Source organism: Hemicordylus capensis, chromosome 8 (genome assembly GCF_027244095.1).
Source record: "Hemicordylus capensis ecotype Gifberg chromosome 8, rHemCap1.1.pri, whole genome shotgun sequence".
Classification (NCBI taxonomy): Eukaryota; Metazoa; Chordata; class Lepidosauria; order Squamata; family Cordylidae; genus Hemicordylus; species Hemicordylus capensis.
Genome location: NC_069664.1, coordinates 28,050,369 through 28,068,170, shown reverse-complemented (window position 1 = coordinate 28,068,170; position 17,802 = coordinate 28,050,369). Strand labels below are relative to the sequence as shown.

The 17,802-nt window shown below is 47.0% G+C and overlaps 1 protein-coding gene across 4 annotated transcripts in view; it reads left to right on the top strand.

The window, feature by feature from the left end:
- ARHGEF12 (Rho guanine nucleotide exchange factor 12) overlaps nucleotides 1–17,802 on the top strand; it is a 100,027-nt gene that overhangs the window by 43,037 nt on the left and 39,188 nt on the right. For 2 of the 4 annotated variants that reach the window (XM_053269177.1, XM_053269176.1), the window contains exons 4-11: nucleotides 1,343–1,399; nucleotides 8,875–8,973; nucleotides 10,483–10,532; nucleotides 11,445–11,502; nucleotides 12,300–12,481; nucleotides 13,162–13,239; nucleotides 14,915–15,034; nucleotides 15,836–15,970. In XM_053269177.1, coding sequence (XP_053125152.1) covers nucleotides 1,343–1,399; nucleotides 8,875–8,973; nucleotides 10,483–10,532; nucleotides 11,445–11,502; nucleotides 12,300–12,481; nucleotides 13,162–13,239; nucleotides 14,915–15,034; nucleotides 15,836–15,970 — 779 coding nt within the window. Of the gene's footprint in view, nucleotides 1–1,342; nucleotides 1,400–8,874; nucleotides 8,974–10,482; nucleotides 10,533–11,444; nucleotides 11,503–12,299; nucleotides 12,482–13,161; nucleotides 13,240–14,914; nucleotides 15,035–15,835; nucleotides 15,971–17,802 lie in introns of those variants that run through there. The other 2 variants (XM_053269178.1, XM_053269179.1) reach the window with 2 other exon arrangements.

Below are 17,802 nucleotides of genomic sequence, written 5' to 3'. Positions count from 1 at the left end.
ATCGTGCCCTCAAGAGCAACAGATATACGTGTTTGATCCTCCTCCTATGAGGCAGCCATTCAGATATTTGAAAACAGCGTTCTTATCTCCCAAGTTTTCTCCAGGCTTAAAAATACCCACTCCTTCAACCGTTCCTTGTAGGACTGGGTTTCCAGACCCCTCGCCATCTGCTTGCCCTCCTACCTGAACCTGTTCTAGTTTCTCATTCTCTTCCTTGGAATGCAGTGCCCAGAACTGGACATGTGATTCCAAGTGAATCCTGACAAGTGCAGAACAGAGTGGGACTATTATGGCTTGTGATCTAGACCCTACGCTTCTGTTAATCCAAGACTGCATTGGCCTTTTAGTCACTGTACCCCCTTGCTGCCTCATTTCCTGCTTGTTGGCCACTAAAACACCCAGGTCCTTTTTCACATGGACTTCTGCTAAGCCAAACCTCCCCCATCCCATACCTGTTGGGTGAGTTTTGGCTTCTGCTTTGGAGACTTGGGTTGGTTCTTGGATCAGCCGTGGTCTCGCTGAGTTGGTCCCTCATTTCCCCATCTGTAAAGTGGAGAGAGTAAAAATCCACTTAACAACTTGATTTCAAGGGTGGATGAGAAGTGCTACCCACCTCGGTCCTTTGAAATCGCACGATCCATTAATGTGGGTAGTGCTTTGTTGCTGTCAAGAGTAAGTACAGCTTTAAAGAAACTGGCATTGGAAACAAATCCTGTTAACTGGATGCAGTTACAGTAATTAATAAACCTTTCTGCTCTTGTTTGTGAAAGATATGTTAACTGGGATCTGCAACCCTCTGGTCGCAGACTGTTGGGGTCTCCGTGACTTTGGTATTCTGATGGAGGACCGTGAAATATTACGTGTTCCTCATCTTCTCCAGAGATTATAGGTAGCAGGTTTGGGAACAAATTTTTCCTAAAAAGCTAATTTAGGAGTTGCTGCTGTTTCCCAACTATCTGGATCTAATTCAAGGTAAGGCAGCACATTTGATACGATTTACTCAACACCACCGACAGGCATGGTGTGTTTAAAGCAGGGCCTGCACATTACTGTATCTAGAATATGCTCTCCCCAGTTGGTGTAGGAAATAACTTGGTTACGGCATCTGTTTCTTCCTTGCTAGAACCTGGCAGTCTGTAGAGTTGCCTTTACAAGTTACACCTCTGGTATTCACATTCTGATTTCCAGATGTTATCACCTCTTTGTTACTCATCTGTGTTTTGCACGAATTAACCCTGTGACACGATCCACTTTTGTTTTTATGCATTGCATTTTACTTTTTCCACGTTGGTCTCCATATTTCCTATATATCTCTCTCCTTTTTTTCCTGCTTTCCGTGCAGATAGCTCTTCCAGGAAGACAAAGTATAGCTCGGAGGAGGGTAGATCCGAGACGTATGGTAAGCGGAAGCCGCTGCTGCAGCCGTGTGCTTTTCTGTTGCGTGTGCTCCGTGCGGTTGTCCTGTGTGCCCGGCAGTTCTGCCTTTGCTGCGCATGGCTTGCTCTGCAGCAGAGGAAAGGGCTGAGCTTTTAATGTGGCTTAAATGTGCAGGCTTGCAGCTGATGGCTACTAACCCACATGTGGCAAATGTCAGATGTCTTCTGTATCGTCTTCTGTTTCCTGATAAGAATGTTTGAGGACTTCATCAGAAGGTTGGCCAACTATTATTCACAGCCGTGGCTCAACACATTTTTTGAATAGATGTGAGTCCTGTTGGGTCCCAGAGCATGTACAAGAGCACACGATACAGCCACTTTGCTGAAGCTAAGCAGGTCTTGGTGTGGTCAGTGCCTGGATGGGAGACTCGTGAACGCTGCCTTTGAGGATGGCACTGTAGCTCAGTGATGGACAATCCTCTTTGCATGCAGAAGGTCCCAGGGGAGGCGGAGCAGCAAGGTACCTTCCACCATTGCCATTGGAGCAGCTCTTTGGGAGTGATTTGACCCCTGCAAGCTTTGCCAGGAGCGCCTCTCGTGCTCCTTGCGGAGCTCACAAGAGGAGGAGGGTGCTGCCCCCCCCCACACACACTTTCAGATATTTCCTTGGTTTGGGAAAGGAGCTGGGCCCCACCAGGGGCATGGGGCAAAGTCGCATGTTGTGCCTCGTGGGCCACCCCAGCCCACGCAGGCTGCTTTCTCCTCCCTGGAGGAAAGGTGGGAAGCCCAAGGGAAGAAAGAACAATTGCAGGTCACCTTTTGATTTCACCAAGTGCCACACTGCCCCCCTGGAGTGAGTACTCAGCTTTCAGGCAGTGTCTTCTCCCTGGCCCTGCTTTGATTTCCATGCCCAGAGCTCCTGATGCAGGGGCACCTTTTCTGACATACCCTGCAAAGCTTGCAAGACTCAGAGGGAGAGGAGAGGGGGTTGCGGCGAACCGCTTCCCCCCGCTCCCCATGCACTTTGAAAGCTTGCAAGGGTTGCTTTTGAAAGGACCTTCCCTCCGCCTCACCAAAGCTGTGGGGCAAGGCAGCGTTTTGCACCCTGCCTCGGGTGCCACAGTACCTAGCAGCACACTGTGGCATGAAAGCCTTTCAAACATAACCCTTCCTAGATGTGCTCCTTCAGTGCATTTGCGGAGGGTGGGTGGGGCGGATGCTTCTTAGGCCTACAAGTTCGGTGGAAATCTACTTGTAGTAACTTGTTGCTTGAGTAGTGGTCCCTACAGAGAGAGTTAAAGTTGCAGCCAGTGTGATGGTTGCAGAAACCCCTCGAAGGGAACTTTTCTAGGGAGTGTAAAGCTTTCTTTTGGAATGAAAGAACTGACTTTATTGTACTAGAATCTCATTGTGGTGGTGGGGGGGAGAACCCTGCCTCCTGCAGCCATTTGCAAATCTTTCTGCCTTATACAGAAAGGTGAAACAAGAATATTATTTCTTCGAATGTCACGCATTGCCTTTTCAAGAAGTTGCAGTGATAGGATATTGAGTGTTGGCAGCCAGAATTGGACTGGTGGAAAACTCCTCCCTAATTTGATGCTAGGAAATCCCACTGACGTAAAGTCTGCTGTGAAGTCACTCCTCTTACTTAATTATGGGAAATGTGTGGTGTGCTTGTTGGAATGTATCTGTCGTTTGCTTCCTCCGCCTGCACTGTGTCCTGGCTTTTCATGGAGAGATATCATGAAACATGACTTTATAACCCAGGCTCCTTTTTTGTTTCCTCTGAGACTTCCTGCAGAAACTGTGTCTACGGCTGGGATTTAGCTGTGCAGGTTCCATTTCTTCTTCCTTTCCAGTGGTGTTTTGCCCTTTTTGGTTCCTGTCACTTTTCCTACTGATGCTGAAATCATTGTGGAAAAACTTGCAGTGTTTGCTTGGGATGAGACCAAGCTGTTGAAGCCCTGGCTCCAAGAGAATACTCTCTCTATGGTGCTGGTGGCTGCAGGTTCCCTTTACTTGCCTTTGGAAGTTAGCAAGGAAATATCTTGAAGTGACAAGATGCATTAGAGGCGTGACAGCTCCTTTAAAAAAAAAAAGACTGGAGTTGTTGAAAGTCTGGTCCAAAAGAGAAATAATGCCACAGTCCTTGATTGCTTATGACATGGGTTTTCAAACTTCCTTAACAAGTGTACGCCTTCTGTCTCAAAGTTTCGGTTCACATTCTATCTATCTATCTATCTATCTATCTATCTATCTATCTATCTATCTATCTATCTGTCAGAGAGAGAGAGATTATTTTTAAAGCTGCAAACAGAACTCCATACAAGAATATCTGGATCCCAGAAGGATGCTGTTAATAAAAACAATAGTGTAAATTTATTGATGAATAATTAAATAGAAATGTAATCTCTCTCTCCCTCTCTCTCTCTCTCTCTCTCTCTCTCTCTCTCTCTCTCTCTCTCACACACACACACACACACACACACACACACACACACACACACCATACCCCTACCTACCTCTCAATGTTTCCAGACCTCGGCCTCCTGGATCTCAAATTTTCCAGACAGCATCTGCAGAACCTAAAATTTGGCCATTTTGCTTCCCCGTTCTGTTGACTGCAGTTCTGGGCATATGCTGTGTGACCTCATGCAGAAAAAACAATAGTTTCCCAAGGAGACAAGGTGTGCAAACTTCTTTTGTAGTCCATCACATTCTGTGTCTCAAGAGCTGCATGTTTGGTGTTGTGCAAACTTACTTTAGCACGTTTTGTGACCATGGTGCTTTTTGCCTCCATTTTCCTGATGATCACCTAATCTGGTCTTGCCTCCCTGCCCCATTGGTCCAGAAAATTGAGGTTCCACTGTACATGTATGCATGCATGCTCATTCTGACTCATGCATACCTGTTTGTAAAGCAGATGAGCAGCCCACTCTGAACAGGGGTCCCAAGGCACGTGCCACCTGTACCCTTTTAATCTGACCCTGCACTCCATGTTAACTCCCCCCCAAAGCACCCCCAGGGATTTGTGTGCTCCTGGGCAAAAATCCCTGGTTTATGAGATGTCAGCTAGGCAGGGAATGACCATCAGGCATCCTGGAAACAATGAGATCAGTTTTACTTGTGTTCTCCCATCCTGCCACCTTCTCAGATACGATATTCATCCAGCAAAGATTAAGCCTTCCCCTTTTTATAATCTGAAGAAAGCACTCCATAGCATAGTTCAGAGTTTTTTATCTTGAGGCTGCGTCTTGTGGTGATTCTTACGATGGTTGGTTTCTCAAGACTTGTAATTTCAGGCATTTAAATGGTTCTAGAAAGGATTATTTGCAATTGGGTTCTTCACAGAAATGCTAGTTACTGTGCCAGGAAGGCTTAGCTGCCTCAAATTTGTGGCAAATAATTTTGGGGTTGAGAATGACTTGGTTATTCTTTATTTATAAAAACAAACCCTAGAACAACCACTTTCTGTATTCAACTTGATGGCATTTTCCCCCTCTCAAATCATTGTTTCCTGCTAGACACCAAAGGAGTGAGATCTGATCTGTAGCTTTATGATGCATGTATTTGCCTAATTTGAAAAGTACAGATTTCTTCCGTAGTCCAAGTGGAGGCTAAAGGAGTTTGAAGGCTGGCAGCAAGACTAAATTACTCCTGAGTGGTCCCGCTGAAATTAAGTAGTTGAGTAATTCACAAGTGGTATGATTGCACAACTATTGGATGTCAGCCATTATATTTCGGCCTGTCCTTATTGCTTGCTTCACACCTTTGGACAATGTCGCTGCCCATTGTGGTCACAATAAGGGTCAGAAATGACTCTTGGAAGCTCTGGCGAAGTTGAATGCACAATGCCCACAAACCGGAGACCTTCAAGAGGATTTGCTAGTTTATGCTTGTCTTATGATGCACTCTAAATATCTGAATTTGTACCAGGTGCCCAGGGCTGGCTTTAGGGCAGGATGAGCCGGGCAGAAGAGGGCCCTGAGCTGAGCTTGGTAGCTCTCTCTTGAATGAAGGAATGCCCTTGAAGGTTTAACTGGATCTCAGCAGAGCACTGGTGCCGAAACAGCAAATTGTTGAGAGGTGACTCTGGGCCCTTTGTGGGTATTGCTGAGAAGGTCTGGGAACAGCAGGGCCTCTGACATTACCAGTTTTTGCAATCTTGCACAAGTCTGGGGATGGAGCCATAGCTCGGCAGCAGAGGAGGAGAGCTGGTCTTGCGGTAGCAAGCATGACTTGTCCCCTTAGCTAAGCAGGTTCTGCCCTGGTTGCATCTGAATGGGAGACTTGATGTGTGAGCACTGGAGGATATTCCCCTCAGGGGATGATGGCGCCACTCTGGGAAGAGCATCTAGGTTCCAAGTCCCCTCCCTAGCAGCATCTCCAAGAGAGGGCTGAGAGAGACTCCTGCCTGCAACCTTGGAGAAGCCGCTGCTGCCAGCCTGTGAAGACAATACTGAGCTAGATAGACCAGTGGTCTGACTCAGTATACGGCAGCTTCCTGTGTTCCTATGCTTTGTGTACAGAAGGTCCCAGTTCCAGTCCATGACAGCATCTCTAGGCTGGGCTGGGAAAGACCCCTGTCTGGATCCCTGGAGAGCTACAGCCAGTCACTGTAGACAGTACTGAGCTGGAAGGACCCATTGTCTGACTCGGTAGAAGGCAGCTTCCTGTCTTCTTAAGCATGGGGCTCTGTGGTCACCAGGAGTCGGCACCGACTCGGCAGCACAACTTTACTCCTTACCCGGAGCGCTGTTTGTCCTAGGGCTGTCCCCACAGGCACCATAAGCAAAGAAGCGCCACTAAAGCATAAGTTTTGCTGAGTGGCAGTTTTGGAAAAGGCATTGGACTGAGCATGCGCAGGAAATTGGGCTGCCTAGGCCCGGAAACAGAGACCTGAAATCATGAAGGCTTTTGCAAGGAAGATTAACTAAGGTCTTACTCATAAAATCCAAATATTTGTCAGGCAAGTTCTAAACAAGCTGGGTTTTTTTTTGTTTTTTTTTTTTTTGGTAGCTCTTGTACCCTTCGGCATCATCCTTTGAGGCAAGGCTTAGAGTTGTTTAGTCATGTTAAAGAATCGGAGGTGAGGGAAGGAAAGTAGTGTAAATGAGAGATGCCACATCTCCAGTCCTGTATTGGGCAGCTTCACACATTATCTTGGCAGTGTGGCTGCAGAAAGAATACAAACCATGTTGCTTTGTGGGTAGCCTTTCACGTGTAGCTGTGCATATGTAGTCAGGGGTGAGTGTGTGGGGAAGAGGGAGGGAGAGAGAGAGAGAGTGAACCAAGCCGAGAGTCACGTAATGCTTGTAAAAGTGTTTATGGCAAGCTGTGCTCCCTGTATCAGAGATTCCCGGATGTTGTTGACTACACCTCCCATAATCCCCAGCCAAAAGCCACTGCAGCTAGGCATGCTGGGAGTTGTACTCAACATCTTCTGGGAATTGCTGTTACAGGGGAACAGTGATGGCAAGGCTGCAGAACTTTGGCCCTCCAGTTGTTGTGGGTTAGGATTGTGGGACTACAACTCACAGCATCCCCAGGCACAGTAGCCAGTAGTCAGAGATAATGGAACTTGTAGTCCAACAGTATGCAGGAGGGCCTGTTGTGCAGCAAGCCCTGGTTTATGGCGTAATCAAAATTGGATCGAATTCACGTGGGCACTGCGTTGCTAATCTGCGTGCCGAGACGCCCATGCGGTCTGCTTACCAGAGACGAAGCCCCACGCTTCAGCGTATGTGTGAAGTGAGTCTTGTACCCCTGTGATCAGATTTCTGCATGTCACTGAAGGAATTAGAATTGCTTGAATTCTCCAGGGAGCTCATGAGCTGTTGCAAACACATGTCCAAAATGCTGCATTGCTGATGAAGTACTGCTACAGAGAGTTGTGGGTGTTTTCGTGCAGCGTGAACAGAAACTTGCTTCGCCCAGCCGAAATGTTGCTCTTAATATAGCTGATTGCATGGGTTGAAACATGGCCAGTTATGTTCAGCTGGTCACTTATATGGTGCTTTATTGTTATGTGAGTTGCTCTTGCAAGGCAGTTGTCCAATTATGTGAAACAAGTAGGTCCTATTGTGCATAGCTTTTTGCGTTGCTTCATCAGACATGTGACCTTTCAGTATGCAGGATGCTCTTCTTGGGTGGATGAATTTTGGGTCATGGCTTATTAAATAGTAAGACCTTAAAGACTTTATTTGATGTCAAAAACCCTGCCGATTTAAGAACAGAGTTAAGGTTATCTCATTTTGGCTCATACTCCACAAAACCAGGAAATTGGAACGCAAGGCCGTAACAGACATGCCACGTGATCAGGACTGATGTTGTCCACTGTCCAATTGTGCTCGCTGACAACTTGCCCTTCATGTACCCACACTTCTTCTTGGTCTTTGAGGCCCAAATCGAGATGAGGACAATGGAGAGATGTAAGTGCCTGGAGGGCAAATTGTCAGCGAGCCCAGTTTAGGTGCTTTGTTTTAAAATTATGAGCCACCTTGAGTCATTTGTGAGGAAGGCGGGATAAAAATGTTATAAATTAGATTGTGAGTGCCTTTGGTACAAGGACACCTCTCTGTTCCTTTTGCGATGTAAACCACTCTGAGAACTTTGGTGGGTGGGGGGGCGTTCAGAAGTGGTATGTAAGTATTCTAAATAATACAGGTCTACCTGAGAGAGTGGTAGGATGTATTGCAGCATTTGACAGAATGGCAGAAAAATGTCAAACTGAGAAAATACACTTTGAGAAGAGAGATTTAAAAGAGGTCAGAGGAAAGAAGAACAATAAAGAGCTTCTCACAATGTAAAGCTTGCCTATCATTGATGGGTAAGTGGTTAAATCCATTTCTGACTGAAGCCAGTGACAAAGGTAGACTTGGTATTAATAGAGCTGAAATGCACCCAGTATGGCCAAAGTTTCACAGTGAACTACAGGTGTGTATCAAGGAACTCCATGTGCCTAGAGAATGGGTGTCTCATAAATGAAGATATCTCAGCGCTTTTTCTCTTTGTTCATGTAACCAGTCTAAATATGCAGATAGAGCGAGCAGCTTCTGCTCTTCCACCATTGCATTTGCCTATTGGTGGTGATTTGGCCAGCTGTAGACAGACATGCCTGAGACTGATGAGACTGCACAGGTTGAGAGAGAGAGAGAGAGAGAGAGAGAGAGAGAGAGATGGAGGGTTCTTCTTGTGAAGGGAACACCCATGTAGAGTGACTGAATAGCCCCATTCTTTCGAGGCTTCTGCTAGTGCGAAATACAATGGATGTATCGGAGCATCTAACCTCTCTTTGCAATGTGTCTGTCATGTGATCAGTATTGTAAGCATAACCTGCTGTAATAATTCCCTTGCTTTGGGCCTGATTCCTTATTTGTACCCCTGCATTTCCTGCCTAAATTCCATCCTGTAGGCCGACTGTCTTTGAGGAGTACGGGCTTCCAGTCTGATGCATACGCCTGTCTCTCTTTCTCTTTCTTTCTCTCCCCCTGTGCAGGTCTTGTTCAACGCTGTGTTATTATCCAACGGGATGAAAATGGGTTTGGGCTGACCGTCAGTGGAGACAATCCAGTTTTTGTGCAGTCAGTCAAAGAAGGTGAGTAGCTGGGCTGAAGATGGGCTCATATGTTAAGAGTTTCAGCAGGTCCATGTTGCCTATTTAATGTGTACCCGGTTCTACCCTGCAATGTGTGAGACTGAAACCTCTATCATATTTGCCTGAATCTGAGACTACGCTTTTTCCAAGTCCTTTGATGTTAGCAATCAGGAGCTCATCTTAAATTCAGAGTCCTCTTCTATTCGGGTCAATACGGTATTCCATTTGTACATTGGCCATAAAACAAGCTGCTTAGAGCTGTCCTTACTCCCATATGTCCACAGTGTACACCCACAAGAAGTAAAGACACCTGTTTGTACCCCCGCAATCTAAGGTCCGTCCATTAAAGCTGTAACATGAAGCTGCACCAAAAGTTGCTTTGTTTAAATCTTTTTGTTACTGGGGAGTACAGTGCCCAAGTCCAAAGTAATGCACCTTGTCAAACAACAAATTTCTGACACCGATTTACAGCTTGAAGTTGCTAAAATCCCAAAAGGTTTATACCTTGCTGCATATTTAAATAATATCACCTTTTCTAAGTTCAGGCGGGCACTATCTTTAGCTCGATTAGACGCGCTTCCTACAGCGGTGCTTTATGAGAGGTTCAGGGGGGTTCCTTATGCGTCCCAACTTTGTCCTTGTGGGTCTGGTGATATTGAGACTACTGAACACGTTATCTTATATCGTGACCTCTACAAGAATGATTGTTCAACTCTTATTTTGCCTTATCTTGTGACGTTTCCCACTCACTCAGATGAATTTCTCTTAAAATGTTTATTGTCAAATTTTAATTATAAATACACCAACTCAGTGGCTAAATTCTGTTAAATTTTTATGTAAATTACATTCTGCTGTGTGTGATAATGCTTCTGGTCAATGACTGAAATAAAAATGACTGACTGACACCTTGCCATTCCAATAGGCGTGCATTATAAAGAGATAAGTGTTTTTTTTTTAAGTGTGGGACACATCTGGCACATAATGCCTGTATTTTGTATTTGAGTATTTTGTCCAAATCTCTTAGGAAGTGGCTCTAAAGACATTAGAAGAAGGGGTTGCAAAACCCTTACTTATATGTAGGGCAGAAGACTGAAGGGGGGGGAGGGGGGTATTAGTGCATCTGCATGACCACTTACCACACTGTGGATGTGGTCATTAGCCCATAACTAGAAGCATGGTGAGTGAAGGCAACAGGGTATCCTCTTGCTGTTTAACAGTATCCTGAAGCATAGACTCAGTGGCTCATGCTGGTCTGGAAGCTGTCCTGTCTGTGACCAAGCAAGGGGCCAGAATGTTACAGGAGCCAGTGCATGCAAATCCAGCATCCACACATGCCATGCCGTCGTGCCCCAAGAGTGGCGTAGCGTGCTGTCTTTGCAGAGCGTGGCCCTTACACAACCTGAAAGGGAAGGTGTGTCGTTCCCCCATCCCCCCGGATATAAGAGAGCAAACCGATTGGGAACAAAACCTTGGATTGGATTCTTAAATGCGGATTCTTTTCTTCTCTAGATGGAGCAGCCATGCGGGCTGGGGTTCAGACTGGAGATCGAATCATTAAGGTAGGGACGATTGGCGTCACTAGAAGAGCCAGTTGCTGTTGGAGGGAGAGAGAAAGGAATGCTTCAGTGGTCCCCCCATCAGCACACCAGAGCTTTGCCAAAGCCTACCTCTCAGGAACATTTGAGGCACTGTGTATTTTCCTATATTTAGAATTGGCAGTAAGCAAGAGGTGACTGTTGCCAGATGCTGACTTTTTTTCATGGAAAGCACTCTCATTTCATAACCTTGCTTTGTTAGCCGATGTACATCACACGAGGTTTCAATTTCATGTCTGCTAAAAGGCCTTTAAGCGCTAGCGGGTGGGGCGGAGGAGAGCCAAGACTGGAGTTCTGCTTCATGGCTGCACACTGAAATTCACTTCACTCCCCTCCCCGCCCCGCACATAGCCCACAGTTGGGGTCACGAGCAAGCAGTCTAGATATTCTGGCTGTAAAACAGCATGCAAAGAAAGCACTCCAAAGATTTCCACTGTAATTATACTGTGTGTTTTATTCCTGTGACTGAAAAATATATACGGGGCTGGCTAGGTCTTGCAAGGGGTTTTTGGCCTAGTGTGAGATCAAAGGACGAATCTCTGTTAGAGGATGAAGGAAGTACATAAGAACATAAGAAGAGCCTTGCTGGATCAGGCCCAAGGCCCATCTAGTCCAGCATCCTGTTTCGCACAGTGGCCCACCAGATGCCGCTGGAAGCCACAGGCAGGAGTTGAGGGCGTGCCCTCTCTCCTGCCATTACTCCCCTGCAACTGGTACTCAGAGGCATCCTGCCTTTGAGGCTGGAGGTGACCCACAGCCCTCTGACTAGTAGCCATTGATAGACCATTGAATGACCCATTTTGATTTCATTGGGTCGAGATCTTCCCCATAGTCTTCAGAGGAACCAAAACTGACAAACCTCTTCCCTTCTCCTAGGTGAATGGGACTCTGGTCACGCACTCAAACCATTTGGAGGTGGTGAAGCTGATAAAGTGTGAGTAAAACTCTGTGCAAATTGTTCCTGATCTCTAGAGTGCTTGGGATGTTGGTGGATGGATTTGGGAGGTGTCTGGGGTGTCTCAGAGAGACCACATTATGCCTTTTTCAAAGCACCTGCATTGGCTGCCAGTGGGTTTCCGGGCAAAATGCAAAGTGCTGGTGATTACCTTTAAAGCCCTAAACAGCTTAGGACCAAGTTATCTGAGAGAGCGCCTTCTTCTGCATGATCCTCAATGGAAATTGAGATCAGTGAGAGAGGTCCGTCTCTATATGCCACCATCTCGTCTGGCGGCGACTTGGGAGCAGGCCTTCTCTGTAGTCGCTCCTGGTCTGTGGAATGTGCTCCCTATAGATACTCATGGCTTAACATCTCCACCAGCTTTTAAACGAGCCCTTAAGGCACACTTTTTAAAGCCAGGCTTTTAGTAATTTCTGAATGTTTTAAATTTTTAATTGCTGTTTAATAGTCGGTTTTATTCCATTGTGTTTATTTTTGTGAACTGCCTAGAGCCTTTGGAGTCAGGCGGCATATGCATTAAATAAATAAATGTCCCGAAGCAGCCAGAAGGCAGTTAGTAATTGGACATTAGCCATGATATTGACCTATGATTTGTCTGAAGCCCTTGGGATGCATTTCTAGAGCACAGTCCTTTTGGCATCGCAGGCTTCACGGGTCTTTTGGTGCAAGTGACTTGAGTTTTCTGACACATTGAAGAGAGGAAGGGTGGTCTCTCTCCTGTCGACTCACGTGGCCCAAACTGAATGGGATTGTTTGTTGTCCTTTTGCTGCAGCGGGTTCCTATGTAGCTCTCACTGTACAAGGGCGCCCTCCTGGGTCGCCCCAGATTCCACTGGTGGCTGATTCTGAAATGGATCCGGCAGCTTTTGGGCACATGTCTCCCATCATGACATCTCCTCACTCACCTGGAGCATTTGGAAACACGGAGAGAATTACCAGCCCGGTGCTGATGGGGGTAAGATCTAAAGGGCTTTGGGGAGATATGGGTTAGAAGATAGGGTAGGGTAACTTTCTTTGTCCTGCTCCATCAGACTTATTGGTGAATGGGTCATGTCAGTACTCTGGCTGCCTGTCTTCCCTGTAACAGGGATTCCCAGGTCTTGATGACTGCAGCTTCCAGCCTCTGAAGCTGCATTTTTGGCTGTGGATTATGGGAGTTGTAGTCAACAACACCGGGGAATCCCTGTTACAGGGAACACTGCCAGTCACAGTAGATATTTCTCCGTTCAGCCGATCACCACTTAACTCTTTTATATGGAGGGAGCATTACAGGGTTAGCACTAGAGGGCATTTCTGTTAATCAGATCTTCTCTTGCAGAACTGCGTGATGGCAATTTGCATGATATTGATGTTATCATTATTATTGTCATTATGATTTTTCCATAACTTTGGTTGTCTTTGCTGAAATGTGAGGATATTAGGGCAATGGGAATTGAAGATGCAACTAGCTGGTTGATTTTTTTTTTTAACACCCAATTATGCTAGTTAGCACTTTGCTTTAAATGCAGAATTGTGCATGGACAACATAGAATATGTTTTACCACGTTATCCTGTTTAGAAGGCATTGTAGAGGCTCTGTTGAAGAGTGGAACTTTCCTTGAAAGTAAAACTGGGCCTTCTCTTCTCTTGCACCAGGAGGAAAATAATATTGTTCACAGCCAGAAAGTGGAAATTTTGAGGAAGATGTTGCAGAAGGAGCAGGAGCGCCTGCAGGTACGTAAGCAGGGATACTTGGGAGGAACAAAAAGTCGAAAGCTTTAGTTACTTTTTTGTACCACCCCATACAAAAAGGTTCCTGGGCGGTTCACAGTCTAAAAACCATTAAAATGCTGACACAATTAAAACAATTTAAAAATACAAACAAAAACTCTAAAACCCGAAGCTTTAAAACTATAAACTAAAAGCCTGGCTAAACAGCTATGTTTTCCAGTCCTTCTTAAAAAAACATTCAGAGAAGGGGAGACTCTTAATTTCATTAGGAGGTGTATTCCAGAGTCCCGGGGCAACTCTAGAAAAGGTTTGCTTTCGTGTCGCTATCAACCAAGCCGGTGGCAACTGCAGCCGGACCTCCCCAGATGATCTTTATAGGCGGCAGAGTTATTGGTGAGGAAGGCATTGCTATTTACTAGACTGGCCAATTTTAACCTGGCACAGTATCCTAGTTCGGTTCAGATGATCCTCTAAACCAGGGTTTCTCAAACCTGGGTCCCCAGATGATGTTGGACTACAACGCCTTTGACCATTGTGGCTGGGGATGATGGGAGTTGTAGTCCAGCTTGGGGACCCCAATTTGAGAACCCCTGCTCTTAAACCATAATTTAGATAATGATGAGTCAGCCACAGTGAGTTCTCTCTCTCCTTTGAGGATGAGGGGAGGAGATTTGAAAGTGCCAATTTTCAGTTTTGAATAGACTGTTGTTTCCTCTTGCATTCAAATTCAGGGAAATGGTGGTTCCTCTCAAATGTGTCTTGTTTGCAGGCGTAGAAGGCACATCTCTGCCGTAGCTTAGCCATTGCCTGAAACTGAGCTCACTGAATTGCAACATTTCTTGCTCGTGTGTAATAGAAGGGGGCAGAGGGATGTAGGAACACAGGCAGTGCTTGAATTAGTGACAAGCAGTGTTCCCTGTACCAGGGATTCCCAGTTGTGGCTGACTACAACTCTCAGCATCCCCCGTTGCAGTGGCCTTTGAGACTGGTCTTGTGGTAGCAAGCGTGACTTGTCCCCTTAGCTAAGCAAGGTCTTCCCTGGTTTGTATTTGAATGGGAGACTAGAAGTGTGAGTACTGGAAGAGATCCCCCTCAGGGGATGGAGCCACTCTGGGAAGAGCAGAAGGTTCCAAGTTCCCTCCCTGGAGGCATTTCCAAGATAGGGCTGAGAGAGATTCCTGCCTGCAACCTTGGAGAAGCCGCTGCCAGTCAGTGTAGACAATACTGAGCTTGATGGACCAATGGTCTGACTCAGTATATGGCAGCTTCCTATGTTGACTGGGGGTGCTGGGAATTGTAGTCAACCACAACTGGGAATCCCTGGTACAGGAGATACGGGTGGCAGCCACAATATATTTATAAGTAATTCATGGTTGGTAGTAATAACTTTTATCTGTGGCACATTTTTGGTTTATAGCAAGGCGTTTTGTCAATTTTAACTTCACTCCACAAGGCGGAAGTGAGCGTCGTTTCCTGGGGATTCCCAGCAAGCTTAAAGCAGATTTTGTCTCCCAAGCACTTCCCTCTGCCATGCTGCTGTGGCTGCCAGCGTGCTAGCATTTCTTGCATTAAGATAAGCAGCAGCTTCGTTGGTCTGTGGCACTGCATGCCATTTGGTTTGTAAATGCAACAGAGGAGTTATAACAAGATTGACTCTCCCACCTTGCCATCCCTGCAGTCCTTGCAAGAAGATTACGGCCGCTCTCCCGCTGCGCGGCTGCTCAAAGAGATCCAGGAGGCCAAGAAGCACATCCCTCAGCTGCAGGAGCAGTTGTCGAAAGCAACCGGCTCCACCCAGGTAACGGGCAAGGTCAACTTGGGTGACTTTAAGTGAGGCTTAGACAAATTCATGGAGGATAGGACATCAGGGGCTACTAGTCCTGATGGCTGCAGTTGCCTACAGGCTCAGAGGCAGGATGACTCTGAGTAGCAGTTGGAGGGGCATGCCCTCCTATCTTTCCCCCTTGGGCTTCCCAGCGGCATCTGTTGGGCCACTGTGGGAAACAGGATGCTGGACTAGATGGGCCTTGGGCCTGATCCAGCAGGGCTGTTCTTGGGTTCTTATTGTATAGACGCTTTCAAGCACTATTGGGGGAAAATCCATTATGCACTTCCTCTCTTTTTTAAGATGGTCTGGTTTGGGGATTGATGTTTTGCCTCTGACTCCATCCATTTGTATATGCTTGGTACAGCCTTTTAAATTAGAGACCCGGCTGTGATTTTGCCAGTAGTTCTCGTATCAGGAATGATCATCTCTCGATGCACTGGCTTCTTTTCTTCTTGTTAAGGCTGATGTCCAAAGCACTTGCGTGATGAGCAGAGTTGCACCAGAGCACAAAGACCACATGGTTGTGCTAAAAAACAAAAACAAAACCACTCAGGGATCTGCACAATTGCGTGAAAGTGGCATTTAAAGCACCGTTGGGCAAACCTACTTACGCTAATGCAACTCTAGTCTTGACCACAAGCTCAGGCTTGGCACAAGTAGCTAGTGCAAGAGTTCTGCATGAAAGCAGCCTCTTTCCACAAGTGCTTTGTTAGGACGCGTGCCACTGCCTTGTGTGGTGCTTGTTTGTGACCCAGCGTTGTCTGTTTCCAGGATGGCGTCTTGTCTTCCAAGCTGGCGACTGAGTCTTTGCAGATAAGTGAGGTGGAAGCTGAGAGCGGGGATGGGCTCAGCAGAGGAGATGGCAGCTTTGGCGATGGCTCCCAGCCGAATAGTGACATGACCGAGGTAAGCACTGGATGTGGCCGTAACCTCTGGAGGCAGCGCTTTGCTTTGTCAGTGAGGCTTCTGTAACCCAGGGTCCTCCCTGGAGTGCAGCCGGTCCCCTGTGGCGACAAACGAGAGACCTACAGGACTCCTGTAGGTAGATAATCCTCCCTGTTATCTGAGCCCAGTTGGAAGCAGCTGGGGAGATTTCCTCCACTCTTATTGCTTGACAAGAATTGCTGAATGTTTTGGGTGTCCTGTAAAGCTTTTCTGCCTTTATCTGGTCGGTTTCTTCGCTTTTCATGGATAACTTTTCATTTCCGTTTTTAAAACTTGTTGTTGATTGTGGTTTTAGTCTGGTCTTAACTGTTTTAACCTTATTAATTTTTTAGTCTATATTGCATCTGTTTTATTAAGGTCGTAAGCCACCCCGAGCAGTAGTGCACTGAAGGGACAGGTTATAAATGTTTCCAACAGGCCCGAGGTTCAATCCCTGGCAGCATCTCCAGGCAAGGATGGGAAAGACTCTTGTCTGAAACTGAGAGCTGCTGCCTGTCAGGGTAGGCCATACTGAGCGAGATGGACCAGTGTTCTGATTCAGTAGATGGCAGTTTCCTGTGTTCCTGTGAGATGGGATTATAGGCTGAGAAAGAGGGACATGACCAAGGCCACCTGGCCAACTCCCTGGCAGAGCAGGAATTAGAACCCATAGCCACCTTCTGCACCTCGACGTCTGTCTCGGTCTACTTGCATTTCGCTCCCATCACTCCTGGGCCTGGGTTTCCCATCACCCTGCCCCGCCTTTCAGGTGTGTAAATGGTTTGCCCGAGTGCACCACCTAGTAAGGAGAGCTGCAGACTCAACACGAGGCGGCACGGAAGCTTGATGCATGGGTCTTGGTTGGCAGGCTGGGGAAGGGGCGCCAGCTTCTTCCAGTCCAGGGCTTCCTGCCAAACACCCACTTCCTGGGCAGAAAAGGGCAGCGCCAGCCTTCCCAGGAGGACAGCAGGGAATGGCCCTACCTTTCCGAACATGTTAGGATCCGTTATGTGGTTAGGATGACTCAGACCTGTAGGGCGACTTGCCATTAAAGCGAGTAGCGGGAGGAGGGAAGGGTAGAGGCCTGGTTCATGCCACATACTGTTCAACCCAGCCGTTCTTTTGAAACATTTAGCTAGGTACTAAGAGGAGCCTCTCGGTATAGGACTTGGGGTGTCTGATCCCCTGAAACCAGTGTGGGGCAGCCTTCCCAACCCAGGGCTTCTTGCGCTTGGGTCCCCAGGTGGCGTTGGACTACATTCCCCTTCTGCGTGCAAATCGGGTACTCTGCCACAGAGTTACAGTCTTGTCTCGTGTTAAGAACATACGGACAGCCCTGCTGGATCAGGCCCAAGGAGGCCCATCTCGTCCAGCATCCTGTTTCCCACAGTGGCCACCAGATGCCCCTGGGAAGCCCACAGGCAAGAGATGAAGCCATGCCCTGCCTCTCCTGCTGTTGCTCCCTTGCAACTGGGATTTGGAGGCATCTTGCTGCTTAGGCTGGAGGTGGCCCAAGAGCTGGAGGTGGCCTGTAAATTAGCCTCTTATGGACGGTCACTGGCTGGGGATGGTGGGAATTCTAGTCCAGCATCATTTGGGAACTCAAGCTTGCAAACCCCCTGGGCTAACCAATTTCCAGATCGAAGTATTATTATTTGGGCTCAGGGATGTTGTTCCTACTATAGCTGCTGCTACAGATATTTACATACTGCTTTCAGCCAAAGTTCTCAGAGCACTTTACATAGAAAAATACATAATAGATGGCTCCTTGTACCCCAAGGACTCACAGTCTAAAAGAAATACAAGGTGACACC